At 50.2% G+C, this 15,148-nt stretch overlaps 1 protein-coding gene across 3 annotated transcripts in view; it reads left to right on the top strand.

Moving 5' to 3' along the window:
- The window catches only part of LOC119394569 (amphiphysin), a 669,247-nt gene that overhangs the window by 60,628 nt on the left and 593,471 nt on the right, over positions 1-15,148 (top strand). For 2 of the 3 annotated variants that reach the window (XM_049415833.1, XM_049415834.1), the window contains exon 2: positions 15,033-15,113. The exons of the other annotated variant lie outside the window; for it this stretch is intronic. In XM_049415833.1, the coding sequence (XP_049271790.1) occupies positions 15,033-15,113 (81 nt within the window). The remainder of the gene's footprint in view (positions 1-15,032; positions 15,114-15,148) is intronic. 3 annotated transcript variants of the gene reach the window in all.

Below are 15,148 nucleotides of genomic sequence, written 5' to 3'. Positions count from 1 at the left end.
CTCTGGTGTGGGCCATGAAAAAATTTCACATATATCTGTTTGGCAAGCCCTTTCGAGTACAAACAGACCATCAACCCCTCGAATTTCTGAGTAGAGCAAAGTTGACGAATGGGAGGGTGATGAGATGGAGTTTAATGTTGCAGGAGTACTGCTTCCACATAGAATACATAAAAGGAAGACAAAATGTCGGAGCAGATTTCATGAGTAGAGCAATGTAACTGAGGTGAATTTCGTGAAGTGAAACGTGCACTATGGAACCAATGATAGCGGTGGTGTGCGGACTATGTGAGGAGGAATGCCGACCAAGTGTGAATGAAAGTGCATGACAATGTGGTGTAGTGACGGTGCCCAAATCAAGCAAGGGAAGAGGACGGAATACAAGCAAGAAAGATAAAGCCAAACCATGCAGTTGGAAGAAACCAGCAGTTTTTTAGAAAAAAAAAACTCTTGAAAAGGGGGCCAGTGTCATGAGTAAAGGGGCACGGGGCGCGCGCCGGACAGCACAAGGCGTCGATGGTGTGCGGGGAATGGAAAAATACCCGATGGTGTGCACCCCCGCCACGTCGACGCAAGCCATTGGCCGGAGGAAGGCGCGTGCCACGCGACCCGAACTGAGGTGCGGAACCCCAGAGGATCAAGCATTCATTGTTCGTTGGAGTCCTCAAGAAGCAAGGTGTTGCAAGCCAGCGTCGCACCCGCGACGAGAGCAGTAGGGCTCCGTTCTGGGGGCAGCAGCACGAGAAGCTCGGGAGGGTGGCCGTCGACCTTGGTGCTATCCAAGTGAGGCTCCCCGGGCTTGCAGCAGCCCCGTCACAGCAGTTCGCAGGGCACCTACGGCACTCCCACAGCGCGGCAAGACGACGACGACCCACGGACAGTCACCAGAGAGCCACATCGGCAGTTCGACCCGGTGGCACCAAGGGGAGGCCAGGAGTTAGGCCTAACCGGACGAGACAGATGTTCTCGACAAAGGACCGGAGGATCGGCGACGAGGACGAATAGCAAGGCGGCGGATCGACGACGACGACCCCAAGACGTCGACAGCAGCAGCGACGACGGGGCCGAACGCCGAACGTCGACTTTGGCGCTGGATCAAGGCGACGAGCACACCGAAGTAAGAACGTTCGATTCGCGTAGCGAGACTGGAACGCCATAGTGGCCAGACTTTCGGGCCACTCAGGCCGAGCTTAGTTAGAAGTGGTTGTTGTATTCAGTTGTACCGCTGGGCGTTTTTGAATATGTTACTTCTAATTAATTTTTGGTGTTAACTTTTTGTTTGCCGTGTTGTGTGATAAATATTTGTTTGCAGTGACGCCACGGTCTCCGGCCTCGCTCTCTCTCCCAACTCCATCACACATTGCAAGCGCTCCCGAGATACGTGACACCAACCTTCCGCGGGTCGTCATTCGAAGACCCGGACACCTGGCTCGAGACTTTCGAAAGGGTCTCAAAATTTAACAACTGGGACTCCGAGGACAAGCTGCGGCACGTTTACTTTTACCTTGAAGACGCAGCAAGGACCTGGTTCGAGAATCGGGAGTCCACTCTTCGAACTTGGGACGCCTTTCGGAGCGCTTTCCTGCAGACGTTTGCAAGCGTCGTCAGAAAAGAAAGGGCCGCAGCCTTGCTGGAGACACGGGTGGAAAGCGTGGCCATCTTCGCAGAGGAAATGACCCGACTGTTTCGCCACGCTGACGCTGCCATGCCCGAGGACAAGAAAGTCCGCTTCCTCATGCGAGGGGTAAGGCAAGAGCTCTTCGCTGGGCTGATACGGAACCCACCCTCGACGGTCCAAGAATTCGTCTCAGAGGCACGATTGAGAAGACGCTGGAAATGCGTAACCGCCAATATAATCGCCGATTGATTCAAGACAGCCCCGCTGTTCATGCCCTCGGCTCCGACGACCTGCGTGAAACGATCAGAGCGATCGTGCGGGAGGAGCTTCGCAAGCTCTTACCTTCGGCGCAGCCTCAAGTGGACTTGATCGCAGACGTCGTTCGATCAGAAATCCAGCAGTCCCTGGGCAACCTTGAACCGCCACTGCCTCAGCCGCAAGCCATGAGCTATGCTGCTGCAGCCCGACGCAACGGCGCCCCTCCTCGCCCGCGTCAAGACGCCGCGCCGCCGCAGCAGTTCCGACGTCAGGCACCGCCGCCACCACCACCGACGCCATACCGCCCGCCGACAGGACAACCATGCGCCCCTCGAAAGACCGACGTTTGGCGTGCCCCTGACAACCGACCGCTCTGCTATCATTGCGGGGAAGCCGGCCACACATACCGCCGCTGCCAGTACCGACAGATGGGCCTTCGAGGATTCGCCGTCAACGCGCCGCGCCCTAAGCCAGGCGAACGGCCTCGGGACATCGACGACTACCTCACCGGAACACACTGGCAAGAACGACGACCTTCCCGCTCGCCGTCGCCCGGCCGCTACATGTCTCCGCACCGCCGGCAGTACACTGGCCCAAACCGGGGCCGGTCACCTAGCCCGTATCCGGAAAACTAAGGGCAGCAACCGATGGAGGTGCGGTTGCTGTACGACGAACTACCGAAGATCCTCCGCCGCCGCCGACGACGCCGCAACGAAATCTAAAGAACACACCGCAAGACGAACGAAGCCCCGACGTCGAAACTTCACGGCCTGAGCAAGAACTGACGACGCCACGTCGAAGCAGCGGAACAAACCGACGCAGCCGTGACCCGACGCCGCGTCCCAATTGCAACGCAAGACGACGAACTAGCGACCTCGACGTTCTCATTGACGGCCACAACGTCACCGCTCTCGTCGACACTGGAGCCGACTATTGCGTCATCAGTGGGCCTTTCGCCACGAGGTTGAAGAAAGTTAAGACTGCTTGGGAAGGCCCCGAAATCCGTACCGCTGGAGGCCATCTAATAACGCTGTCTGGAGTCTGCACAGCAAGAGTTACAATCAATAATCGCACGTATCCTGCGAGTTTCGTAATCTTGCAACACTGCTCCAGGGACGTCATACTTGGCATGGATTTCTTAAACCATCATGGCGCCGTCATTGACTTAAGAACCAAGTCGATAACCCTATCGTCGGACAAAACGACACCGCCGGATACGAATCCATGTCACCATGCCCTGAACGTGCTCGAGGATCAAGTTACCATCCCGCCTCGCTCCAGCATCATAATTCCCGTCAGCACCGAAAAAGCTGAAGACATCGAAGGTGTCATCGAGACCGATCAGCGCTTGCTACTACACCACGACATTTGCGTTGCAAGGGGCATTGCTCGGTTGCATGAAGGAAAAGGAAGCGTGATGCTAACGAACTTCAGCCAAGAATACAGACACCTGAGCAGGGGCACGACGATTGCATACATCGAAGAAATCTTGGCCGTCAGCGATGCGTTTGCCTTTTCAGATCATGACGAAGCTACGACGACTACCCCAACACCTGAGCCACCCTTCGACGTAAACCCAAGTCTTCCCGCTCGCCAACAGCAACAGCTTCGATGCCTTCTGCAGAAAAACAAGGACTCTTTCATCGCGGGTCCAACAAACGCCCCTTACTAAGCACCGCATTATAACAGAAGAAAATGCTCGACCACTCCGTCAGAGTCCCTACCGGGTTTCGACACGGGAACGGGAGGCCGTGAAGAAACAGGTGGATGAAATGCTACGCGACGACATCATCCAGCCGTCGAAGAGTCCGTGGGCATCCCCCGTGGTGCTAGTGAAAAAGAAGGATGGGACTCTCCGTTTTTGCGTCGATTATCGTCGCCTGAACAAAGTCACGAAGAAGGACGTGTATCCCCTTCCCCGGATAGACGACACCCTGGATCGATTACACAACGCAAAGTACTTTTTGTCGATGGACCTCAAGACCGGTTACTGGCAAATAGAAGTCGACGAGAGAGACCGAGAAAAGACTGCCTTTACAACGCCAGACGGCCTGTTTGAGTTCAAGGTCATGCCTTTTGGTCTTTGCTCGGCACCTGCGACTTTTCAACGGGTTATGGATACAGTACTGGCCGGCTTGAAGTGGCAGACATGTCTCGTGTACTTGGACGACGTCGTTGTGTTTTCCTCAAACTTCGACGAACACCTTCGGCGCCTTGAAGCTGTACTTCAAGCAATCAAGACCTCCGGACTCACTTTGAAGCCTGAAAAGTGCCGCTTCGCGTACGAGGAGCTCTTGTTCTTGGGTCATGTGATCAGCAAGGATGGTGTTCGCCCGGACCCGCGGAAAACAGCTGCCATCGCTGACTTGCCGACGCCCACCGACAAGAAGGCCGTACGCCGTTTTCTCGGCTTGTGCGCCTATTACAGACGTTTCGTCAAGGAATTTTCACGGATCGCAGAGCCACTGACGCAACTCACGAAGGCCGACGTCGAATTCAGGTGGGAAACGTCGCAAGTTCAGGCATTTCAAGAATTGAAACGACGCCTGCAGACGCCTCCGATACTTGCGCATTTCGACGAGCACGCCGATACGGAAATCCACACCGACGCAAGCAGCGTAGGACTCGGCGCCGTCCTTGTGCAGAAGACCGACGGATTGGAAAGGGTCATCAGTTATGCTAGCCGGTCGCTATCAAAGGCAGAAATCAACTATTCCACAACAGGAAAGGAATGCCTGGCCATCATCTGGGCTACATCGAAGTTTCGCCCCTACATCTACGGCCGACCCTTCAAAGTTGTGAGCGACCACCACGCCTTGTGTTGGCTAGCCAACTTGAAGGACCCTTCAGGTCGCCTCGCGCGGTGGAGCCTAAGACTTCAAGAATTCGACATTACCGTCGTTTACAAGTCCGGAAGAAAGCACTTCGACGCCGACTGCTTGTCTCGTGCCCCCGTCGACGCACCGCCGCAGGACGACCACGATGATGACTGCTTCTTGGGAACCATAACTGCCGACGACTTCGCTGAACGACAGCAAGCCGACCCGGAACTCAGGGGCCTCGTGGAATACCTCAAGGGCAGGACCGCCGTTGTTCCAAAAGTATTCAGGCGGGGATTGGCGTCATTTCTCTTGAAAAACGACGTCCTCGTAAAGAAGAACTTCTCTCCGGCCCGGGCCGACTACCTCATCGTTGTTCCTTCGGCACTGCGACCAGAGGTTCTGCAGGCCCTGCACGACGACCCGACGGCTGGCCACCTCGGCTTTTCCCGCACGCTCGCGAGGATACAGGAAAAATACTACTGGCCACGCCTTCCTGCCGACGTCGCCCACTACGTTAAGACTTGCCGAGATTGCCAGCGACGGAAGACACCGCCGACTAGGCCAGCGGGTCTTCTGCAGCCAATCGAACCACCTCACCGGCCGTTCCAGCAAATCGGGATGGACCTACTGGGGCCGTTCCCGACGTCGACTTCCGGCAACAAGTGGATCGTCGTAGCAACTGACTACCTCACCCGTTACGCCGAGACAAAGGCCTTGCCCAAAGGCAGTGCCGCCGAGGTAGCCAAGTTCTTCGTGGAGCACATCGTCTTGCGTCATGGCGCCCCAGAGGTCCTCATAACAGACAGAGGTACCGCCTTTACTGCGGACCTAACTCAGGCGATCTTCAAATACAGCGAAACGAGCCACCGCCGCACCACTGCCTACCACCCACAGACCAATGGCCTCACAGAGCGTCTAAATAAGACCATCGCCGACATGCTGGCCATGTACATCGACGTTGAGCACAAGACGTGGGACGCCGTCCTTCCGTACGTGACCTTCGCTTACAACACGGCCGTCCAAGAAACGACGCAGATGACGCCGTACAAGTTGGTCTACGGAAGAAGCCCGGCGACGACGCTCGACGCCATGCTACCCAACGTCACCGACGAAGACAATCTCGACGCCGCCGCTTACTTACAGCGCGCCGAAGAAGCACGACAGCTCGCCCGCCTACGGATCAAGAACCAGCAGACGACTGACAGCCGCCGCTACAGCCTTCGACGACGCCACATGGAATACCAACCCGGTGACCGTGTATGGGTGTGGACGCCAATACGACGACGGGGACTCGGTGAGAAGCTTCTTCGACAATACTTCGGACCGTACAGGGTACTTCGACGCCTCGGCGCACTCGACTACGAGGTTGTCCCTGATGGCATTACGAACTCTCAGCGGCGCCGTGCACGACCTGAAGTCGTCCATGTCGTGCGCCTCAAACCATATTACGCACGTTAGCGAATCTGAGGACTGTCATTTTGCTTTATTATTGTGCTTTCTTTCTTGTGCTTATTGTTTATTGTACTTTGTTGCTTTATTCTCGTTATTTATTGTTGCATGCATTGGCCTGTTCTGTTTTAAGCATCGGGACGATGCTTTTTCAGAGGGGGGCATTGCCACGTGCGTTTCTTTATCACTTTTGCTGTATTCGGTTTTCGGCCACAAAGACTGTCAGCAACACTCAGCGCGAACCACGCCTCGTTGTTCGAGAACCTTCGCGATCATTGTAGAGAATGTGCACGACAGCCAGCGATAACGCTGGAATATTCGACGGCACATGTTTAAATGCCGACGCGCTTCACCGCTAGTCAGTTGATCGACGGACGACGCCCTGTTCGCCGCTATCTTTGTACAGCGTGTATTGCTGTAGTTCGAGTTCTCATTTTCCGGCCACAACTTCGGCCAAATAAACAGTTTCATCCTGCAAACGCTGACTGCTGTCTTCGTCGACGTCACGACCACGTGACATTATGATCCACTTATCACGGCTGCAAACCTCGTTTGCGCGAGTATGGTATGGTATGGAAAAACTTTTATTTAGGTCCGTTGGGGCGTGAACTAGCACGTAGCGGGCCGCTCCCACGTCGGGACGGTTATTTATTTAGAGACGTTTTTAGAGCGCCCAGTCGCAGTTTCAGTTTCTAAGAGCACCGAGCTAGGCAGCATCCTCCGGAGGCCGGGAAAACACAGCTGGCCACGTGAACACGCAAAATTGTGACGTAGGCGGCGCGCGAGCGTGGATGCTCGCACGGCTACAATCAAGGCGCGAGTGAAAATTCCTTCACCTACGGAGGAAGTGCTAGTACATACATAGTGCTAGTATTTAACTGTATTACAGCTAGGGGGCGTGAGCCGCCGCCCGATCTAAAGGGTACAGCCTTATCCATCCATCCATCCATCCATCCGTCCATCCATCCATCCATTCATCGTGGGCGCCAAACCAGGTCAAGTGGCGCCAGCTATGGAGGATTAGGAACAACTAACAAACGCCTAATCTATGTCCTCCGAGCATTTGGAAGCGCCCATCTCGACTCGCTAAGCTTACAGCATCGATTATTTGACTATGGCTCTCAAAAACTGCGCCGAATTAGGACGAATACATTGCTGTCGAAGCTTAAGGACATGAATCTAAAGCAAATGGAAGCATCAGTTCGGAACTTACACGTTACAGAGCGCACGGCGGCCACTTGATAGATTCGAAGTGGACGACAACCGCTTTTGGCAGTGCTGCCATGTTTTTCGGAGGCGCGAATGCCTTGTCGGCAAAGCTTGCCATGCAAGTTGGACAGCTCTCGCGCGTGCGGCGACGGCCGACGTTCTGCAGCACCACGCCGTTGCGGCAGGCTTGCCGCTAGCGTGGGCGGGCCATAACATCTGCCAACCAGCACGACGAGCGAACAGCGGAAGAGAACACAACTAGCACACGCAAAGCCGCAGGCACGGAGGAAGAAATGGCAGGTAGCACGGCACAAGCGCAAGGGCACAACCAGCCACCAGCCAACACAAATTCGTGACATAGGTTTGTTTACACATCCGCCACGTTGATGTCGGCGTCGCGAAGCGCTCGCATCTTGCTCAGTCGCGCGGCATGCACTTTAAAATTTATTTTAAATATGTTCCTGGCTATATTGGCCCTTGATATTTCGTAGACGTTGTGTACGGCTCCGCATACATCTATTTCACTCATTATCTCGCCTTTGAAATTTTGTGTCAGTGCTCCTTTAACACCTTACTGCGCGAGAACGAATGCATATTTAAAAATTCTTTTTTCCCTCGTACTATAACCGAATGGAATTGTATACTCGAATCGACATAATAATCCTCATTAATATTGATTTGTTTTATAGCGTTTACCCAAACATATTGACTCTATTTCTGTAATATTTTTTCCTTTGTTCTTTTCAAATTTTTTCCAAACATGTTCACTGTTGTGCCATTTTTATTTCCCTCCCTACTTGGACTACGTGTCCGCAGTATTTGATAAATAAATAAATAAACGTTGAGGGAACTACCAGCCCGCAAGGAACGAGGACGCACCCTCGCCCGCGAGAGACAACGCCGACGCAGGCAGCGTCTGCTAGCGAGTTTCTTCATTGAAAAAACCGACTGCTCGCGCAGCACAACCTTTCACCGGCCACCCCATATATATAGGCACTGGGTCTTGACCTGCAATGTAGTGCCGCTGGGTGATTTTTCTTGTGCGTAGTTGGACAATAAACATTGGCAGCGTGCATGTTAACTAAAACCGGACTGTGGGTCTCTGTGTCTTAATCTTTCTTCTGTCTCTCATTGCTCGTTAGCAGTGATTTTGCTGTAGGAAACACCTACGCACACTGCATGCTTCGCCGCTCCATAGGTTTCACGTTAGTGGAGCTGAAACATCCTTCCCTACATGCTTCGCCCCTCCCCAAAATTTTTTTTTCCACCGGACTGCAGTTCGTCTAGTGGCGCAGTTCGCAGACTGCGCAGTTCATAAGCAGGAACAGTTAGAAAGAGGCTTCAATAACATTTGCTGGCAGGCTAGTTGGTGATGCATAGTTCATAGGTAAAAAACAGCACAAACAAAACGAAACACAAGGAAGACACGGGACAGAGTGCCGACTTCAACTAACGGTTTATTCTAGGGTGAGCTTGCCTATTTATGAAAAACGATAAAAATCAGACAAGATATATCCGAAAATAACAGAACAAGAAAACATACAGGGTATTTCAGCTAAAAAGTACGAAGTATTAAAAAAATTAAGCATAGGTGCTACGCGTCTACAATTTGTGCAGTATTGTTCTGAGCCATATAGAACACGTCAGAATATTTTTTTCCTATCCGCCAAGCTCGGGAATTTACTAAGATTGCTTAATGAACTTATTAAATAATAACTCTAGTGAACAGTTTTCAGTACAAAAGTTGTAGCGCTTGTTCAGGAACATCTAATTTTTCAATCTATGTTAAGATAACTGCCCTGCTTAATTTTTTTCCGGCCTTTCTTTAAAGTGCGCGAATTTTAAATAATATCACGTGACTGCCGACAAACGCGCGGCGCTTTTAGTGCCCTCAAATTTAAGCTGAACGAATTATCAAAGGCTGCTTCGGGCACACAGATCGATGGAACAGGTTATCGGTGACTGCGATGGACGTTAAAGGACAAAATGACCATACCGTTTCAACAACAAAAACAACAAAAAATTCTTCAACAAAAAAGCGGCAGCCACGGAGCCAATGCCACATGAGACCGTAGGCAGCATTTGATGCAGCGTAGGCATTTTATTTTTTTTTTTTACACCAATGAAGAAACGCATAGAAGGGGCGAGGGTTACAGCGTGATGAAGGACCGAGATAAAAGATTCAATCACACGTGGCGGCCGCTCTTTCGTAGACTTTGTTTTCTTTAGAGGGTACGCCCCTATCATCATTTAGCGTCCATCACAGTCACCGGTAGTCTGCTCAATTGACCTTCGTGCGTGGAGCAGCCTTTGATAATTCGTTCAACTTACATTTGAGGGCACTAAAAGCGCCGCACGTTAGGCGGCAGTCACGTGATATTTTTTAAAATTCGCGTGCTTTAAAGAAAGGCCGGAAAAAAATTAAGCAGGGGAGTAATCTTAGCATAGAATAAAAAATTTCACATTTCTGAACGAGCACTACAACTTTTGTATTGAAAAGTTTTCTCTAGAGTTACTATTTAAAAAGTTCATTAAGCAATCTTCGTTAATTACCGTGCTTGGCAGATTGGAAAAAAATATTCTGACGTGTTCTATATGGCTCAGAACAATACTGCGCTAATTGGAAATGCGTAGGACTGTTTAATAATTTTAATACTTGGTGCTTTTTAGCTGAAACACCCTGTATGAAGCCCTTACCACAAACACGTGCGCCACTGTGTCATGCTCTCCAGAACATAAAATTCATTCCCAACGTGATGACAAAAACTCAAGTTCTTTTTTTGTTAATAGGATCGAAGGAGCGCTTACGCACAAGGATCCTGCCTTGTCAATTTTGCGAGCCTCAATTATTTCGCGCACTGTCTTATCCCAGCACGTATGCGCTCGAATGTTTGGACGAAGACTCGGAGCATGAACTGTACCATTTGGTTAATGCAACCCAGTCCTGTTATGAAGTCAGCATAGAGGTTGAAGGGCGCGCACTGAATATGCAGATTGACACAGGAGCGGCAGTCACTATTATTCCGGAGCAAGTTTACCAATCTCAGTTTTCACACGTGAAATGTGAACTGTGCAAAATGTCACTTGGCACGTATACCGGGGAGCAAATACAGCTGAAAGGGCAGTGTGACGTGGTTGTGAAGTACAAAGATCAGAGCATGACGTTACCCATGATTGTTGTTAAGGACAACGGCAGCAATTTACCCGTTCTGATCGGGAGAAATTGGCTAGAACGTCTAAAACTTGACTGGCTGGAGATTGGCCAGATTGTGGTCAAAGACAGAGTTGCGCGTCTAAAACAAAAGTACCCTACCGTGTTCTCAACAAAATTGGGAACAATACAAAAGTTTCAAGCACAGATAGTCTTAAACCCGGGCACCACGCCGGTGTTCTGCCGCGCTAGGCCAGTCCCATTTGCACTGCAGGAAAAAGTTGAGCAGCAGCTGCGGGAACATGTGGAAACAGGCATGCTGCGCCCGGTAATGCGCAGTGACTGGGCTACACCACTAGTCACTGTTGTAAAGGAAAATGGCAGTGTCCGGTTATGTGGGGACTACACAACAACAGTAAACTCCTCTCTGAAGACGGATCCACTTCCGAGACCAGAGGACTTGTACACGTCCTTAGCAGGCAGAAGGGTGTTTAGTGTACTAGACCTGTCCTCTGCGTATCAACAGCTCCCACTTACTCCGGAGTCGCGACCATTGTTGACAGTAAACACCAGTCTGGGGCTGTTTGAGTTTCAGCGCCTTCCTTACGGGGTGGCTAGTGCGGCCGCAATCTTTCAGGCTATGATGGATGAGGTGCTTCACGGCATCCCACACGTTGGATGTTATATTGACGACGTGATCGTGACAGGATCTGACATTGATGATTGCCAGCAAACACTAGAACGTGTCTTGCAGAGATTGAGCGAATACAACATAACACTCAACACGGATAAATGTCGGTTCTTTCAAAAATCGGTTACATATTTGGGTCACACGGTCACTGAACAAGGCATCTACCCTACAGATGCCAAAAAGAGGGCAATCTTAGAAGCAACTGAGCCCACTGCAGTTACGGAGCTTAAGGCGTATTTGGGCATGTGGAATTTTTATTCCAGGTTTCTTAAGAATGCCTCGACGGTTGCGGAGCCTCTCTATCGGCTACTGAAAAAGGAAAAAAAAAAATGGATGTGGGAAAAAGAATGTAGCGACGCGTTTAGAGCTACAAAACACTTGCTGACAAGCAGCAAGGTGCTGACATTCTATGACGTCACGAAACCGCTCGCAATGCTTTGCGATGCGTCGTCCTACGGCTTAGGTACTGTGATTTTTCACAAGACAGCCAAGGATGATGAAAAGCCAATCGCCTTCGCGTCGCGTACACTAACGGAAGCAGAAAAAAAGTACGCGCAGTGCGAACGTGAAGCTTTGGCCATAAGCTATGGCTTAAAGAAGTTTCACTGGTACCTTTATGGCCAAAAATTTACCATATACACAGATCATCAGCCACTACTAGGGGTACTAGGGCACGATAAGCATATTCCAACGGTAGCTGCCGCACGCATGCAACGCTGGGCCCTAACGCTTGCAGCTTACAGGTACCGCCTGAAATTTAGAAAGGGCAAAAATCTAGAAGTAGCAGACGCCTTGTCTAGGTTGCCCCAACCAGGACTTGCTAAGGATGAGGCACCAGAGTGCTTATCAATCTTTCAGTGCCTCCCGCTGACCGCGGACGAGATTGCAAGGTTCTCAAGGCGAAGCATGCAGACGAGTTGAAATCGTACTATGTTTGCCACGATGAGATATCACTGGAACAGGGGTGTGTGACGTGGGGCGCAAGAGTCGTAATCCCGGAACAGCTGAGGGAGCATGTGCTAAACATGCTACATGAGGAGCACCCTGGCACAAGCCGCATGAAAATACTGGCTAGAAGTTTCGTATGGTGGCCAGGCGTCGATTTGGCCATTGAACAGTACGTGCAGAGGTGCCAGATTTGTCAAGCAGTACAGCCAGCTGCCCGGCCTGTTCCGCTTCAGCCGTGGCAGTACCCGGTGCAGTGTTGGTCACGTGTGCATGTAGATTTTGCTCAGAAAGACGCGAACATGTTTCTGATATTGGTCGACTCATTCTCAAAATGGATTGAACTGTGGCCTATGTCGTCAACGTCAGCTTTAAAAACCCTGGAAAAACTTCGGGGTGCCTTTGCCACTTACGGCTCGCCAGAAGTCCTCGTGACTGACAACGGGCTATAGTTCACCTCAGCTGAGTTTGCTGATTTTCTGGGTACCAATGGCTTGAAACACGTTCGTATTCCGCCTTATCACACGGCATCCAATGGTGCTGCTGAACGAACCGTAAAAAAGGGCTTGCTGAAGCAGGTGCTTGAGAATAAGGCCTCGGCTAAGCAGCCGACAGTGCAAGAAAGTATTGATAGCTTTCTCATGGCCTACCGGAACACACCAAGCAGTGTGACAGGCAAATCGCCCGCTGAACTTTTTTGAAACGCCAGCCATGAGTGAAAGTTTCACTGCTCAAACTGTATTTCGCAAAAAGCATGCAGAGCAAACAAGAAAAATTAAAAGAGCAACGTGATTTGTTTTGGGGGCAGGAGCGTGTGTTTGTTGTGGGAGACCGTGTTTTGGTGAAAACTGTGCGTGGTAAAAGTGTCTCCTGGGAAGAAGGTGTGGTGATCCAGGGTGTCAGTGCGGTGACATACATGGTGAAAGTGCTTTCCTTGGCATTATTGTCTGTTAATTCTCATTAATATTGTGTATAACAAAGAAAACGAGCCCTTGAAATTAACACTTCTTTCCTTCATGGTGAAAGTGCGCGATGTACAACGCTTCACACACGCCGACCATCTGCGCCCTCGACATGCGGACCCTGCTGAAACGCCACCGCCCTTCGAAGTGCGTGCAAAACAAACCCCTACAGGGGAGGTGCCGCCGGACCCCACTTCGACACCATTGCAGCAGCAGACCGACCAGGATGGTCCCTGTTTGCCTGAAACTCCGGCGGAACCCAATATCGATGATGCCCTTGAGCGCGACGAAGTACCACCATCAAAACACGCCCAGCAGACGGTACCGAAGGACTTGGCCGAGTCTTCCGCACCGCCGGCGGCATCCGAATCGCCAGAACCCCCACTGCTACGTCGAAGTGTTCGTGCGCGCAAGCCACCGGATTGGTTTTGACATGAGAACTTGAAAAGTGATTGCTTGTTTGATAATTGTTATGTGTTAAAGTAACTTGTTACTTAAGGTTACTAGCTGTGACCTAAAATTTGTTGTTGAATTGAGCGGGAAGAAGTTGTGATAGCGCAGCATGTCGCGTCACGTGTATATCTGGCTGACAATCTCTATGCAATTTATGTGACGTCACATGTCGGTATATATATGTGCATCGGCGCTGAATAAAAGCATTCTATTCCTGCCGGGCTGACTGATAACGTTATTACAAAAATAAGTCGTAGGCTTGCTCAGGAGATTCACTTTGTGTGACATCAGTCCAAACTAATTTGCTAACTAAGGAAACAAATGTTTCTGTGTTAAACACCGATTTCGTCAGTTGTTTATGGCTTGTGGAACGGGACAAATGAGCAGATCCTATTCTGAGAAAAACAGGATAATGGTCACTAAATTGATAGTCTATTACAGCCGCAGAGGCACTCGTCAAACTGGAAAAAATGGGGTCAATTAATGTATTAGTACCTGATGGATCGCACCTCGTAGGAGATGCGATTAATGAAGAGAAGCCAAAGCTTTGAAAGACGCGAACATAATCAGAGCATGAATGACTGAGCATGAACGTTTTCTTTGTGTTGAACGCGTTTTCTTTGCTGTTTAGATATATATTCGTTTTCTGTAATAAAAGTTCATTTGTTGATATGTGTATTTAAAGAAAAGCGGCGCACAGGAAAACGAAGACAAAGAAGAGAACCACACACGCGTAAGCCAGACCTCGGTGACATTGCACAAAAAAGAGTTTACTTTTATTGATGAGCATGTCACTTAATCACGTCATCCCTCACCTGTCATGCGTGGTTTTTTCCTTTTAATATCTTGTTGCTCTGAATAAACTTTCAGTTGTGAGGCAGAGCTGTGGGTGGCCACTTTTCTTTAAATATGAATATGCACCAACTTTCCCAACTTACCTAGCAGTGAGGTTACCTAGCAAGTGCAAGAGATGCCCGATCAATGGCATTAATGTGGATTGTTGTTCATGTTTTTTCAATGTGTTCTCTAAAAAATGTTATAGGAGGAAAATTTCTACTCGGGATGCTGGTCTGCAAAAACCCTTCAGTCTCGGCTTTTGAAACCTATCTTGTCTTAGAGTTTGTTTTAGAAGCAAGTCGAGCATTTGTTTGCTCGACTTGCTTCTAATGGCTGCATACGTGCCTACTGTTTTCATATCACACCCTGGTCTTCCATAGCAAAAGGCTAAGTCACTGCACTTGGGCACACTATTAACCACCCCATGCATCACACTCATGGCTTGAGTGGTCATAGCGAATAAATTCGTAGATGGAAGTCAGTGGTCGTTCTCAAAGCATTTTTATGCTACAATTTTACACTGACCGTTTAGCATACATGCTGTACTTACTTGATAAATATTCCGGGCATAGCACACTGTGCACTGCACGTGATGCTTTCACTGCTGTTCCACTTGGTTTTCATGACCTCTTCTGTGCAGATATTGCAAAACCTTGGGCGAGCAGACAAGACTAAGGATGAAGTGTTTGAGGTGTACTTATACAACTTCACAAGGCAGCAGGTGAGAACATCTTTCGTTACTTTAGTTTTTTTTTC

Source organism: Rhipicephalus sanguineus, chromosome 5 (assembly GCF_013339695.2).
Source record: "Rhipicephalus sanguineus isolate Rsan-2018 chromosome 5, BIME_Rsan_1.4, whole genome shotgun sequence".
In the NCBI taxonomy this organism is placed as follows: domain Eukaryota; kingdom Metazoa; phylum Arthropoda; class Arachnida; order Ixodida; family Ixodidae; genus Rhipicephalus; species Rhipicephalus sanguineus.
This window is presented reverse-complemented; position numbering and strand designations above follow the sequence as displayed.